This window comes from Stegodyphus dumicola, chromosome 5 (genome assembly GCF_044657685.1).
Source record: "Stegodyphus dumicola isolate Sdum_Otavi_A_Nest chromosome 5, ASM4465768v1".
Classification (NCBI taxonomy): Eukaryota; Metazoa; Arthropoda; class Arachnida; order Araneae; family Eresidae; genus Stegodyphus; species Stegodyphus dumicola.
The window spans coordinates 126,601,193-126,616,826 of record NC_140772.1 but is presented as its reverse complement, the minus strand read 5'-3'; the positions used below and the strand labels follow the sequence as shown (position 1 = coordinate 126,616,826).

Below are 15,634 nucleotides of genomic sequence, written 5' to 3'. Positions count from 1 at the left end.
TAATCAGAAGGAACCAAAAAATTTTTAGGCTGTGAAAGTTATATTGACAGAGCCTGTGCAATTAAGTTTTGGGGGGGGGGAATCTGTTAAAATTGCTAATTTTTTTACACGGTAAATGATACTACACATGTAATGTTTTCGAAAAGAGAAATAAAAATATGGACTTTCTTTTGATATAGATTTAAATTTAACAGTGTTCTTAACAACTTTCAGCTTTAATAGCATTGATTTTATTTTAATTTAGTTCACGTACTTTTGTTTTATATAGAATGGAGGTTTCTATAGTGCAGAAGATGCAGATTCATTGCCATCAAAGTCTGACACTAGGAAAAAAGAAGGAGCTTTTTGTGTTTGGACAGAAGAAGAGATTCGAACACACCTAAATGAAGAAGTTCCTGGTACCAACTTAACACTCGCAGATGTATTTTGCCAATATTTTAATGTACAAGCTGATGGAAATGTGGATCCTTATCAAGTATAAAACTTTTTTATTCCATTATTGTTTAGTTATTCTAGAAATTGATTGTTTTCAAGGTTGAAAATTGTATTTTGTATGTTTGTTATAGGATCCACATCATGAATTAAAGGAGAAAAATGTTTTAATAGCAAAAACTACCGATATTGATTGTTCAAATAAGTTAGGTATTGATATCAATGTTCTAAGGAGGGCTCTACAGAAAGGCAAACAGATCCTTTATGATGTTAGGCAACAACGTCCCAAGCCTCACATGGATGATAAATTTGTAACTTCTTGGAATGGTACAAAGTTTTGTGCCTAGATGTTTTATTCAGTAATTTTTCTAATTTACATAATATGTATATTTTAAACTTCAGAATCAGCATATGTATTTTCTTGCATTCTCTTCTTGTCTAAATATACTTTCATCTGATAAAATAATGAAAGATTCTTTCAGGTCTTATGATCAGTGGTTTTTCTAGAGCAGCTCAAGTTCTACAAGATTCAAAATATTCGCAGTATGCTATGGATGCTGCTCAGTTTCTGTACAAACATTTGTATAACAGTGAAACTGATTGCCTTCTAAGAAGTGCGTATAAAGGAGACCATGGCAGTGTAGCTCAAATGTAAATTTCTAGATTTAATATTCTTTTTTTAGAATATTTATAATGAAAAATAATATAATGCAAAGCAAAAACTACGTTTTTATGATTTTCTTTTATTTATTGTTACTTATGAAAAGAGTCTTGACTAGTTATGTAAGTGAGAATATATCTATATAAAATTGCAGTCATAATTTTAACTTCCCATTTATAATTATAAATAAGGTAGCGTGAAATTGCATAAATTTTTTATTAATTCAATGAAAATAACTACTTTATATCTTTTATTTTGCCTATCTACGTAACATTTTACTTTCTACCTAACTGCCTACTTACATACATATTTATTTTTATATATTTATTTTGACATCTTCCTAATTAAATTATATATTTTAATAATACTTACACAGTCCCTTAAATCTGCTGGAGAATTATTGATATCCTTTTCAGTATATGTATTAATTTAATAAGTCATTTTTCTTTCTTTACAAAACAAATATGGTCATTATCAGTAGTACATTCAACTTTTTATTTATTTTTTGTTTACTTAATTTATGTTCTTTAATATTTATTTAATTAGGATGCTAGGAGGAAATTACCCCTCTAAGTGTTATGGACATAAACTTCCATATAGAACGGTGGCTTTCCTATTCATTACACATGAAAATTTCTGCCAGCTTCTAATGTATCCAATTTTGGATTGGATGTATATTGGAAGAAAAAAATTCAAGGTACAAAGTGAGCGAGTTGTTTTGGAATAATAGTCAACAAAATGCCATTCATTCATGACATTTTGTGGAACTCTAAAATTTTAGGGCAAAATCCATAACACTCAGAAGGTTAAGAAGCTAAACAAATTAATGAATAATAACTGGATTTTATGGAATTATTGCAGCAAGCTCAAATTTTAAAAATCATAACATTTAATGCTGCATAATTTAGTACTATAGCAATAAATAAAATTTCAATTTTTTAAATCTTTTTTTAATCAGTTATGTTAATAAGTAGTTTTCTCATCTTATTCTCATAATGTGCTTCAGAAATAACAGTTCTTTATTCTCTTCTGTGGTATGTAAATTAGCAATTATTATACAGAAGATTATGTGTGTAATGAAATAAAGAAATATATTATTTTGAATTTAATGTAAAGGAATTTTCAAATGTACACATGTATTTTAATTGAATTAATTGTACTTGCTGTTATCGACATATGTATTACATATGTCACCCAGTCATACTTGCAGTAATAACTTACAGTATTGATTTTTAGGCCACGTTTTCACTTGCACCATAACAGGAATGTATGTGTTCTAAATCATAATGCTACATTTTCTGTTACAGCAGTATCTGATGTAAAATTCTGAAAACAAGTTGTTAAAAAAATTCTTTAACTTGCATATAAAAGTAGAAACAATAAAGTTAGCAGAAAAGATTTAAACAGTGAAAAGATATATATATATATAAATTAATTTTCAGTTGAGTAGAAAAAATTGATAAAACTACATCCAATATGCACTAAAAGTAATATTTATGCTAGAAAATTGCAAAGTAGTCCAATGCAAAATGATCTAAAATAAAGTGAAAATATGTGTTACTGAGTATAACAGTAGCCAATTTCTCTGCTACTCTGTAGGTAGTGTTAGCTAACTTATGATATCTGGAAAAAAGTAAAAAGCTATCAGGGAAGAAAATTAGCTTTTCAATTTGATAAAAATTGTTTGATTGCAATTATCTTAAGAAATCATTGTTTTCTTCAAAATATTTTGTACCAACAAGACAGTTATGAAATCATGTGGAGAACAGCTATGCAGTACTAAAATTTACATGTTATTACTATTTATAAATTTTTATTAGAACCAACATTGAAATTTTAGAAACAGTATTATAAAAATATTTTCAAATTACTAGTCCCTTACTGTCTGTGAAGCAAAGTATTAAAATTATAACAGTATTTGTTTATTGTATCATTTAATTTAGCTTGTCATGTACGTGGATTTAATTAGCTTGTCATGTACTTGTCATGACAATGGGATATAAATTCAGAAATTGTTATTTTTATAGCCTGAATCCTATTCCTGGCGTTCTTGAAGATTACACATTCCTTATACGAGGTTTACTTGATTTATATGAAGCATCATATGATCCATGGTGCCTTGAGTGGGCATCAAAACTTCAAACTACTCAGGACTGTTTATTCTGGGATGCAGCAGATGGTGGTTATTATAACAGTGTGTCAACAGATTCATCGATTGTATTGCGTCTCAAAGAAGGTATTGTTTATGTTAAAAATGTTTTACTTATATTTTTTAATCGGCTTTTCATGGTACTCATGTAAAGTACACTGCTCAAAAAAAAAAAATGGGACAGTGCTATATCTCCCGTTCTACTGGGGCGATTCACGAAATTCAAATTGCGTTCTTCATGTCTCGAAAGCGCGACTTAGGATATACATTAGATTTATATATAGCACTATTCTAACATAGGTATTTCGACACAAAATCGGACTTTTTCTGAAATAACATACCAATTTTTTTACATATTTCGATTCTACGACTCAAATTATGCCAGAATACCAAGTTTTGTTAAAATCGTACGAGTAGTTTTTTAAATATTAGCTCTCAAAATTTTAGCTCCTCAATGTTAATTGAATTTGGCAAATATTTATTTATATCTCTTTTTTTTATTAAACTTTTTTGATTTTTTCTCTCACATTTCGAAATTTAGGTTCATTCCAAATAAAATTCACCCATTTTTTTTGTTTTATTTTTTAAATTTCTATTTTTAAATAATTTTTATAAATTTTTCGAAAAAAATTTTGTATTATAACCTATAAAGTTTTTACCATCATCATAAAGTAGGTATATTTTTAAGCATATCTGCAAAAAATTAGACTTTTTTATTCAAAATTTTCTAAGATATACACAAATTTACATATTTTCGCGTTTTGAAATTTGGCATCTTTTTTTTGAGCGATAATAACGCCAAATGTGGTCTATGGATTTTTGTTACACTGTATTGCCACAGCTATTTTTAACCTTAAATTTCAAGTAAAATTTTACGAAGAATTAATTATATGACATTTTTTCCCTCAATGATGCGTAATAAATATTTATTAATACTATATGAAAAGCTATTTTTTTTAAATAAATTTTTTAATATTTTTTTTAATTTGTCTCTATCTTTTTTTTTTTTTTTTTTTTTAAATAAGAGTAAATTTTTGTAAGAGTAAATTTTTACCTTCGGCGTTTTATCGTCTGCTACTTTACTTCGTTTAAATCAAATTGTCTAAAACTGAGAATTTTCGTTTGATGTTTATTTAAATTTTATGACATTAACTGCACAATTTATTTCTAAACAAACTGATGCTTTTTAAGTGGCTGAAAGAGCGGCTGGTACTATCATCCATATTTTTAAAGCACAGTATATTTTTATAGAGACATAAGATTTAGAATAATCATTTTTATAAAGTCAAATTATGATATAAATATACAACCCTCTAGAGACTGAATTAATGGAAGTTCAATGGTTATGTAGAAATGATCTGCAGCTACTTAATCGCTGGATAAGTCAGCAGATTCTGTGGACAAGTAAGAATAATTATATAAACGACACCCAACATTCTGAATTCAATTAACAACGAGGATACGATGTTTATTAAATGAATTCAAGAAGTTTTAAAACATAAAAAATCAACTCATTTTTTATCCAAAAATGTATTTTTGTGCGTAGCGTATTTTCATTATTCTAATTTAAAATTCTAATAATTCTTAAAATTCTAATTTAGAATGTAATTGTCAAGAACTGATTCCTAATCATCAGTAATATAATAAGTAATTATTACGGTTATTAATAAATCCTTCTTATAAAGTAATTGCAAATATTTCAAAAAACTTTCTGTCTGAATGCAAATATTTTTAATTTTATATTAATCAAGACTGCACACGATATTATTTATTTGCACTTCAATTCTTAACGTCAGTTCTAGAAGTTACAAATCAATTATATTTAATTAAGGATTGGATTGGATTATTTAATTATGGCAAAGTACATGAGGGCTATCTGCCTAAAGGGAGGGATGCCTTCTTGGAGGACCTTTCTAAGGGAAACTGGCTCGTATACACGTTACACATCGGGAAACTAATGCAACCAGCCCGTTCGCGGGATTCGAACCTCGGACCGAACTACCAGTGATCAGCGTCTTTATCGCTCGGCCGTTTGTGGGCCTTTATGAAATGGAAGGCGATAACTTTATTTAAAATGATTGTCAGAAATACCAAAATGTTTCAAAAAGTTGGATACTTTTTAATATACTTTCAGAATGCTTAAAGAAAAAGAGAAGAAAAATAAATTTTTTCGTAAAATTTAGTATTTGTATTTTTTTTAATTTAAAACTTTTCAATGTTATGATATTTGATTCTTGCAATTTCAAAAATAAAATATTTGACTAAAATATGAATAACATTTTAAGAAACCAAATGTAGGATAAAATTGTGTAAAGCAAACGGCACAATGATAAAACTGTTTAAAGCAGTGTATGCAAGTCATCCTAAGTTAAAATGTCGGTTATACATCTCTCTTATTTATATATATCTGTTCTGAACGGAACATTAAAAGGCGTGTAAAACTGCGCTTTACTGTATTTTCTCTTTTAATATAGTATGCAGTTTTCAAACTCATCGTAGTCTGAGTTACAAAGTATTCTTCCGAAAGAAACGCAGTTCAAATAAATAAAATCAAATTCTGGAAAATTGATATTAATAAATATATTTAAAATGCTCAGTTCGAAGGAATAAATAGAAAATTTTAAAACAATTATCTGAAGAGACCATGCAACACAAACAATTAAAATAAAAGTATAAAAATTTAAAAATTACCTAAAATAATAACTATGACGAAAAATATATATAAAGAAAACTATTTGAAAAAAAATTAACGCTGCTTTATTTACGCAGTTCCAATAGGTAAATAGAAACTTTTAAAACAGTTATTTGAAAAAAAAAAAGAAAAGTGCAAAATGTTTAAACAATTAAAATGAAATTCGAAAAAGAAAAAATTACTTAAAATAATAAGTTATAATTAAAAATATAATATAAAGAATATTATTTGGAAAAAAGGAACGATGGTGACTTTTTTCCTCTCACGGGAAAGGAAACTAGGTTGCCATATATTAAGAAGTTCGCCAAGTGAAGTATTCTTGGCGCAAACTGACAAAAAAGTGCCAACATAAATTTGTGAATTTCTCCGTAAATTTCGCTCCAAATTTTACAAAATTTCATATTTAGGCGTAATTTGAGTCGTAGAATTGAAATATCTAAAAAAATTGGTATGTTATTTCAGAAAAAGTCTGATTTTGTGTCAAAATACCTATGTTAGAATAGTGCTATATATAAATCTAATATATATCCTAAGTCGCGCTTTCGAGACATGAAGAACGCAATTTGAATTTTGTCAATCGGCCCAGTAGATCGGGAGATATAGGACTGTCCCATTTTTTTTTTTTTTTTTGAGCAGTGTACCTTTCTAAATGATTTTTACAATTTTTTCTAGACTTAATGGATTCTGCAAAAATTAGACTCAGTGTAAAAAATAGAAAATTAGCAATAACACTTACATATTAACTGATATAGAAAATTTAACATTAGAATGATTTTCGCTCTAGTAGAAATAGGTATATACCCAAGTAGCACAGCAACGTCGTAACGATGTTGCAAACTCATCACAGATGTCGTTGCAAAAACGTTGCAATATGTCATCTTTAAGATGTCCGTGAACATCCACTGTTTTTCAACCATTGCAAAGATGTTTTTCTTACATCTTTGCAGATGAGGTTTTTGTCGCATACATGTCGTTATTGCGTCTTTTGTAGGTGATATTTTGGTTGTGAAAGTATCATATCACAGCATCTTAAAGATGCCTAAATGTTCGGAAAATTCCACCTTTTTGCAGCAGTTGTGAAAATGTCGTTATTATGTCCTTGTGTTGCATATTGATTTATGCAGAAAAATAAGCTTAATAATTAATATATTTTTTCTTCTTCTTTTAAATTTTGTATTTTCTGTGTTTATCTAAAGTGTAAATATTTTATCATTTCCTGAAAACCAGGAGATAATACAATTTTTTCTCTTTAGACTAAATATGCATAATTAATAATAGCCTTAATTATTTTCAGTACTTTAAACTATAGTTTTTAAATTTCTGTTTAGACTAAATATGCATAATTAATAATAGCCTTAATTAATTTCAGTGCTTTATTTTTTAAATAACTTAAATAAGTTATGATTACTTAAGATTTCATCATTTTTTCCCCTTAAGTGAGAGTAATTATGAAAGTGGCTATTATAAATATATAACATTAATAGTAGGTTTTAAGTAAATGAAACTCAATTAGACCTAGATAAAAGTAAAGATACATATGTGGGTAAAAAAAAAGAGTGTTTTTGATAACAGCATTATCACATTTATTTCTGTTAAATCTCAGAGACATTGAAAATTGCTCCTGTCATGATAAATTAGGTAGCGGTTCTTAAGGTAACATAATTGGTATTTTACCTGAACTCAAGTATAAATTTATTCGCGTTTCACGTTAAAAAATATAACCATTAACCCCTGAGCGATACTTTTTCAAGAAAACGCATAAAAAATAATCGTGTGTACTCATCTGGTCTGTCGCAAAAACGGCAAGTATTTTGACTCAAACTACTTCAAAAGTGGGCCCACCTTACCATGCAGATATAATTAAGCTAATTCTTCCCTCCGTTGAATTTAGCAAGTGAAATTAGTTTTTCTCCCTATGGTATCTTTGTCACAGGATTGGTTGCTAATATGTTATTTTATCTCCTAATTTGGCTACATTATAGTTTGCATAGTAATACATATGCTGCATATTAATCGTACCTTAATCAAGATATGTACTGAATATACGAGGGCCATCCAGGAAGTAGATTACGTTTCCGTCTGTGTCCGCTAGGGGCGGGGCTAGCGCGGCCATCTTGGGGTCAGAGCGTTGCGCAGCTCAGTCTGCATCTAGCCGTGCTAGTGAGAGGTTCGTGCTGTGCTCCGTTCAGATACTGTGACGGTTTGAAATGTCTGCGTTAATTGAAAATCCCGCGAGCTGCGAGGTGCGCTCAGTAATAAGGTTTCTGACTGCAAAAAACTGTAAACCGATAGAAATCTATCGGCAGCTTCGTGAAGTGTATGGGGACAACATTATCACTGAAGGTGGAGTGCGTCAGTGGGTCATAAGATTTCAAAATGGCCGAACCAATGTTCACGACGAAGATCGAAGTGGGAGACCCAGCATAGTGACCGCCGAACTTCTCGAAAAAGTCGATGCTAAAGTCCGTGAAAATCGAAATTTCACAATAACGGAACTTTCTTTGAGTTTTCCACAAATTTCGCGAAGTTTGTTGCACGAAATCATCAGCGAAAAGCTTGGTTACCACAAGTTTTGTGCAAGATGGATTCCAAAAATCTTGACAGAGGACCACAAAAATCAGCGAATGGCTGCAGCGTTGAACTTTTTGGACGCTTACCATAAGGATGGTGACTCTTTACTCGATCGCATCGTTACTGGTGACGAAACATGGGTGAAACATGTGAACTGTGAAACGAAATTGCAATCAATGCAGTGGGGGCACACAAGTTCTCCCCAAAAACCCAAGAAATGCATGCAAACAATGTCGGCAAGGAAGATGATGGCGACTGTTTTTTGGGACAGAAAAGGTGTAATTTTGGTGGACTTCCTGGAAAGAGGCACTACAATAAACTCTCAAAGGTATTGCCAAACTCTCCAAAAACTCAGAAGAGCAATTCAAAACAAGCGCAGAGGACTGTTGAGCTCTAAGATCTTGTTGATTCACGACAACGCCCGGCCCCACACGGCAAATGTCACTCGTAAAGTTCTTGAATCTTTTAAGTGGGAGTTGTTTCCTCATCCGCCGTACAGTCCCGACCTGGCACCGAGCGACTTCCACCTATTCCCAGCAATGAAGAAGTGGCTGGCTATGCAGCGTTTTGATGACGACGCACAGCTGCAAGAAGAGGTAACGAAGTGGTTGAAGGCGCAGGCGGCCGAATTTTTCGACGAAGGAATTTCCAAGCTCGTACATCGCTACGATAAATGCCTTAATTTGTATGGTGACTATGTAGAAAAGTAGTATTTGAGTGTGGCTTTCATCTGTATATAATAAAATTTGTTTCCTATACTTTGTTTATTTTTTTATTCCAAAACGTAATCTACTTTCTGGATAGCTCTCGTAGAAAGTTAAGACACAATAACACGCCGAATAAGTACTAATTCTGAAGTCAAACAACAAAAATAAGCGTTAATTTTCAAAATTTTCACAGCAATTCAAATTTTGAAAATTAATGCTGATTTTTGTTGTTTGACTTCTGAATTAGTACAGAAAGTTAGTCAATATACATCAGTAAAAGAAATTATGTAAAATGCTTTAAATTTCCATTTTCTTTAAGAAATTGCTTCGATAATGGTGAAAAATAAATCTTGCAATTTTATCGTTATTTTCTGAGAAAATACTTTTTAATATCCGAAGGGAATTTGTGAGAATTTTTTTCTCTCCTGTTCCAATTCTTCGAATACAAATTATTCGCAACTTTTTTTAATATTATGTTTATATTTAATTTTCAAATATTTTAATTGTATTCCAGTTTAAAGTATTAGATTTAAATAATTCTTTAGATTGCATCATATATTTATTAGTAGGTAGTTATTTGTGACAGCATTTTAGCTTGTGAGAAATAAATATTGTAATCTTGAAAAATTTCGATTTTCATATTTCAAAGCATATTTCCATTTTGATTAGTTCCATCATGATGTTTACACGTACATATGTCGCATAACTTCAACATAAAATGTTGAAATTTTATATTTGGGACTTATGACTAGTTTTAACGCGACGTATATCTGTACGTATGTATGCATGTATATCGCATAACTCAAAAACGGTTAACTATAGAATGTTGAAAGTTTCTGTATGGGATTGGTATAACATCTAATTCAGGTTAATTGAATGCAGTACTATTTGGTTCGCTCGAATTAATTGAAAGTTTTTAACTTGCCTGTTTCGTGCATATACATAATCATAAATAAACTTATTTAAATAATGCAAATATTTTGAAATTCTAATTTTTAATTGCATTCACAAGGATTTTGCATATTTCTGAACATTTAGTTTGAAATCTAAAGGATATTTTATGAAAATGTTATCTGTTTAAAGATAGTATTGAAAAAATTTTTACATGCTGCTTATTTATTTAGCGAAGAATGTTCGTGTCAGTTTGTCGTATGTCTAAACACTTTCTTGGCGATAAAACGTAGCGGTCTAAAACGAAGAAGAGCAACCCTCTTAGACTCCTACTGAGAGTTGTCATTTAGAGATCTCCAGGGTTCCAAAAATAAGGGGGGTGGTAAGACATATGCACGGCCGCTTTAAGGCGGTCATAGCGCTTTCGAGGTCGTCGCCACTGACCGCCTAGAACCGTCAGTAACGCTTTTGAACACTTTTCCAATGACCTCCTAAAAGCGTCGGTAACGCTTTTGAGATAGGTCTCCTTGACCGCCTAAACCCGGTCATAACGCTCAGAGGGTTAACTTCTATATCTGCAAGATATGCAAATGAAAGACAGTATAAAGTAGTTAATAAATGTGATCAAAAATATACCTAAATCTAATAACTTCCCATATTCATATCTAAAATGAAGTAATAACCTAACAAACAACATTCATGACAGCACTATTTAAGAAAAAACATGAACTAGTAGTGTTTGAAAGTATAAATAGCAGAAGGAGAAGGTAACAGAACTAAAATTTCTAATTAATAAAAAAAATTTTTTTTAAATAGTAAGCAATTAAAAGTGCAATAATTATGGATTGCAGTATTTACTAGTAATGCTGATGTTTCTTAACACCATTTCTTTCGATCATATGTTAATGTCTTTACTAATTTTTAGTTTTTACATTTTAGAATAGTGGTGGATTACAATGATTATTTTGTGCACTTTTTGTAATCAATAACTTTCCTTTTGTTACTGTACAGAAATAATTTAAATAATATAGTATACGATAGTAAGCTAAGTACGTTAAAGTAAGCTCTTCGTTAGAGAGCACACAATGAAACTTTTGTTTCTATTTATTATGAATTTCTCTGTTATCACAAGGACATAAAAAGTAAGTGAAGAAAATAGAATATACTTAAATTTAATAAAAAATAAAACCTAATTTTCAACATTCATTTATTGAGATAATCTAATAAACATATATAACAGCAATAGAATATACTTAAATTTAATAAAAAATAAAACCTGATTTCCAACATTCATTTATTGAAATAATCTAATGAACATACATAACGGCAATATTTAAAAAAACGCGAATTACACAGTGTTTGGAAGAATAGATACCAAACGAAAATTAATAAAACTGCAATTTGCAATCAATAAAAAATATTTAGTGTTTTTTAATATCACATAATTAAATATCACATAATTATAGATTAGAATATTTCATAGATATACTAATGTTTCCTTAACACTAGTTTTTCAAAAATACATTTCACACACTGTTTAAAATCATTAACCTTTTCTGCTTACTGTACAAAAGACAATATACTATAGAATATGCATTATTATTAATTTTAATAATTAATTAATTGCTTATATTATACATATAAGCATTGATTGCTTATTAATTATCAATTGCTTATATATATCTAATTCATCTTCAGCAGTCATATAAAGTACTGGTACCAGTCCAATAATTTCTTTGTATTTTGAAAATAATGAATATACAATAATAGCTTAAATTGTTGTTGCTTCTGTATTGATTGCATTTTCAGCAAAACCAGAAAGTGGCTTGCCGTTGTATGTTATTTTTGGTTTTATATGAATTTATTCTGAAAGCCAACAGGACGTTATAACCAAAGCACAAAGCTAGTAAGTTTATCCAAATATTGCATCGCTGGAACCACAGAGATTGGAGACAGACACTATTTCCACAGAGACACTATTTCACGAATACTATATTCCAAAGACCATTATACCATTATAGACCACAGAGACACTGTTTCACGAACACTGTGTAAAGATTCATGATTAGCATTGTGGCATTTCTTGTAGAGCAGATATTCACACACAAAATAAGCACAAATTCAGCATTCTCACGATAATTTCAGTCGCTGAAGGCAGTTAAAGGAAGTAGATACAGAACAATGAGAAGATTAACAATGCGTTCATTGATTGACATTTACTTTTAATATAAGCAATATTATTTATATCAGTCATTGCTTGATTCAATTTCAAACATAAAGTAAGTCTTTTCAAATGCCTAACAGATGGCATCTTTACCAAATTACTTGAAAGAACTGCTAGAATTTGAATTAATTGCGCAGTTTTTCGAATTTGGCAGCTAGCCAAAGAGCGTCAATATCGATATGTTCGTTTATATAAGCACCCAGTAAATAATGTACAGGTCTGCTTCTCCTTTCACCATATATATTGGACAGCCATGAATTCATCCTTACTTCAAAAATAAGAAATAAAGTCATATTTCAGTAGTGAAATAATTGCTAACATGTGATTTGCATTCATTTCAGAAATATGATTTTTTAAAGTGTATAAAATGCATAACTTAATAACTTACTTTATAGATTAGTTTCATTTTTAAATATTTTGCTATATTTATAAAAAAATATTTTAAGTATTAATTATTTTAACAAAATTTTAAACGATTATTTAGCAACTATTTTTAGTACTAATTAAATTTAATAGATGAAAAGTATTTATATTAAATTTACATTTCGTTAGATGAATCTACCTTAGATTAATATATTTAGATGAAATAAAGTAATGGAACATTACAAAGTAAATCATATGCGGATTTCAGATTCTTGAAAGGGCAGATTTAGTCTCTTTTCATTCTACGTTTTGGCAACGTCAGCAAATTGTCAAGATGCTATGGAAAATATTTTACATCTTCGCAATGTTGTAAAGACGTCGTAAAAGTTACCACGACCACTTTGCAGCCTCTCGGACCAGTTTGCAACGTCATTGCAGCATCGTGTGCTACTTGTGTATTAACATTTGTTAGTTATATTGTTAAGTTTCTGATAACCTGCTAGTAATATTTGTCTTCTGTTCCAACTGTTTCTTGTAAATTACACTTATTTAGATGTAAAAGGTTATGCTGCATTGTTGTAAGCATTTAAAACTTTTTACAATTGAATAAATATATTATCTGTCCTATTCTGATCTGATTGCAGTCAGATTTATATGTAGTATTTCATTGCACCTGTTGTAACTTTTGTTGTCATCTTTTAATCATATATTAAGTCATGTTTCATTTACTTTAGCACATATGTGTTATACTTACTGTTTTGTTGATGGATCTAGAGATTTGCCAGGAGAGGAAATAAAAGCTGTCTGCTGTTTTCTAAAACAAAATGTAGCAGAACAGGTGTAGTTCGTTACTTTAAGTAGACACTTCAAGGCTGTTTCTGGTGAAGGTTCGCATGGTTCATTTATTTAGTGTCGGAATGCAGCTTATTTGAGATGAGCAGATGAATAAAACAGAATGAAAGTTCTTATCTTATTAATGGTAATGGTTCTTACCTTATTAATGTCAAGGGTAATCCATCTTGCTATATATAAGAAGCATTATTATTAGCACACACACGCAAAAAAAAAAAAAAAAAATGTATTAGGTTATGAGAAGAAAAAAAATATATCTAGCAGTGGTACAAGCATTATCAGCTCTCCATGGCAGAACACATAACAATGAATCATACAAGGAGAGAAGTTTATCTTTTTTTGGATTGAGTTCAATTTCAGTTAGCAGGGGTGAAGGAAAAGTAACATTGGATGGTACAGCTTAATCACTTTCAGTTTCAATAGCGGTTGCTCCACAATCTCCTACTGAATGAGCTGTTCCATCTGGAGTAAGACAAATTCCTTTTAACAAAAATTCTAACTGTTGGCTGGGAAAGGGTTTCATGAACCTGTCTGCATACATCATTTTGCTGTTACGGTGTTTTAATTTGACAATTCCTTGGTTTTGTAGATCGCATACGTAATGATATTTTACTTTGATTTGTGTGGTATAACTACTCCCTTTTTCTTTTCTGGAAAGATTTATGAAGGATATATTGTCTTTGAATATGATGTTAGCTTCGTGTTGAGTGAATCCTAAATTTTCCATCAATTTTCTCATTCTCTGTAGATCTTACAAAGTTAAAGCTAGAGTGATATATTTGGCTTCGGTCAAATGTAAGGCGACACAGTTTTGTTTCTTGCTCGTCCATTATACTCAGGGTTCGTAGCGGTCCTTACAAGTGCTTATAAGTCCTTATATTTGAAAATAAAATATAAGGGCCCTTATAGGTGCTTACTTTTTCTTTAAAATCCTTATTTTTTGTTTTTAGTGTTTATTTCTTGCTTTTAGTGCTTTTTTTTTAATCCTTTGTTTTTAATGAATGCACATTTTTTCCCCGTACCAAAGCCAAAACTAAATAAATAACTTTTCTTCCTTATATGCAATGTCAGATGGTGAATCATACTCCCGAAAATTGCTTTTCCCCCCTTCCTCTGCATTAACAACCTATGGTGCACGCGAGAGTACAGACAGGTGTACGTCGTTCTATTGGCCCCAAAATTTGAAAACGCAGAAAATTCCGGTACGTTTGGTATTCTTTTCATCCCAACCAAATACTACACACGTTTGAATTTCTATCAAGATTTTAATAATTTGCATTCTCGCTCCGCATAGTCAGTTCATATTCGTGTTTATTATGATCGTTATACTTATATTATTAGCATATGTATGAGTGTTTATAATAATATAGTTGCAGTAACTGCTGAAGTATAGATAAACTTCCAAAAATGGGTGTGTTTTTACACAGATTAGCTTTCTAAGGAATAATATTCGGAATGGCTTAAATAAAAGGAAAGTAATTGAATAGTCAAAATAATTTCATTTTCTTTGCCAATACATTATACAGTACGGAGGTTGGGAGTTTCTCCGCAAAATCTCTAATATTGAAGCAGCGGACTTTTTTTTGTCACTGTCCAATCTGGATTGAATAGGACTAAAAGTTTTTACCCAACCCAAGCGAAGATTGATTCTATTCCGGAAATTTAATACAGTCTGTTGAAAATTAGAATCAGAAACACCCCAGATTAGTAAGTCTCTTTCTTTTCCTTTATTTAGTTCTTTTTTCTCGGAATACCGGCAGGTGTTGATTCTGATTGCGTAATATCACATATGGAAGAATTATGCGTATTGCGCAATAACGTTTGCGGTATTTTGCATTGATAATTAATTTTGATGTTCAGTCTGAGATTCGTTTATGAACACTTAAAAGAGTTTTACTGTGCTTTCTAAGCAGAATATTTCTCAGTTCCATTGGTTTTTATATGATGCACATATCGAAATGTCAAAATCATTTATTTAGCCTAAATTTAAATCTAAAGAACGGCTACAATCTCCCCCACTCCTCTTTTTCCAGTTACTATCCGGAATATTCGGGAATTTCCGAGTATGCGGGTTAGTTAAGCTTTTACTGTT

General features: G+C 30.3%; 1 protein-coding gene across 4 annotated transcripts in view; it reads left to right on the top strand.

Annotated features, from left to right (window-relative positions):
• The window catches only part of LOC118198397 (spermatogenesis-associated protein 20), a 99,907-nt gene that overhangs the window by 54,476 nt on the left and 29,797 nt on the right, over positions 1-15,634 (top strand). For all 4 annotated transcript variants that reach the window (XM_085817037.1, XM_085817039.1, XM_085817038.1 and 1 more), the window contains exons 9-12: positions 269-475; positions 567-759; positions 915-1,083; positions 3,121-3,329. In XM_085817037.1, coding sequence (XP_085673163.1) covers positions 269-475; positions 567-759; positions 915-1,083; positions 3,121-3,329 — 778 coding nt within the window. The remainder of the gene's footprint in view (positions 1-268; positions 476-566; positions 760-914; positions 1,084-3,120; positions 3,330-15,634) is intronic.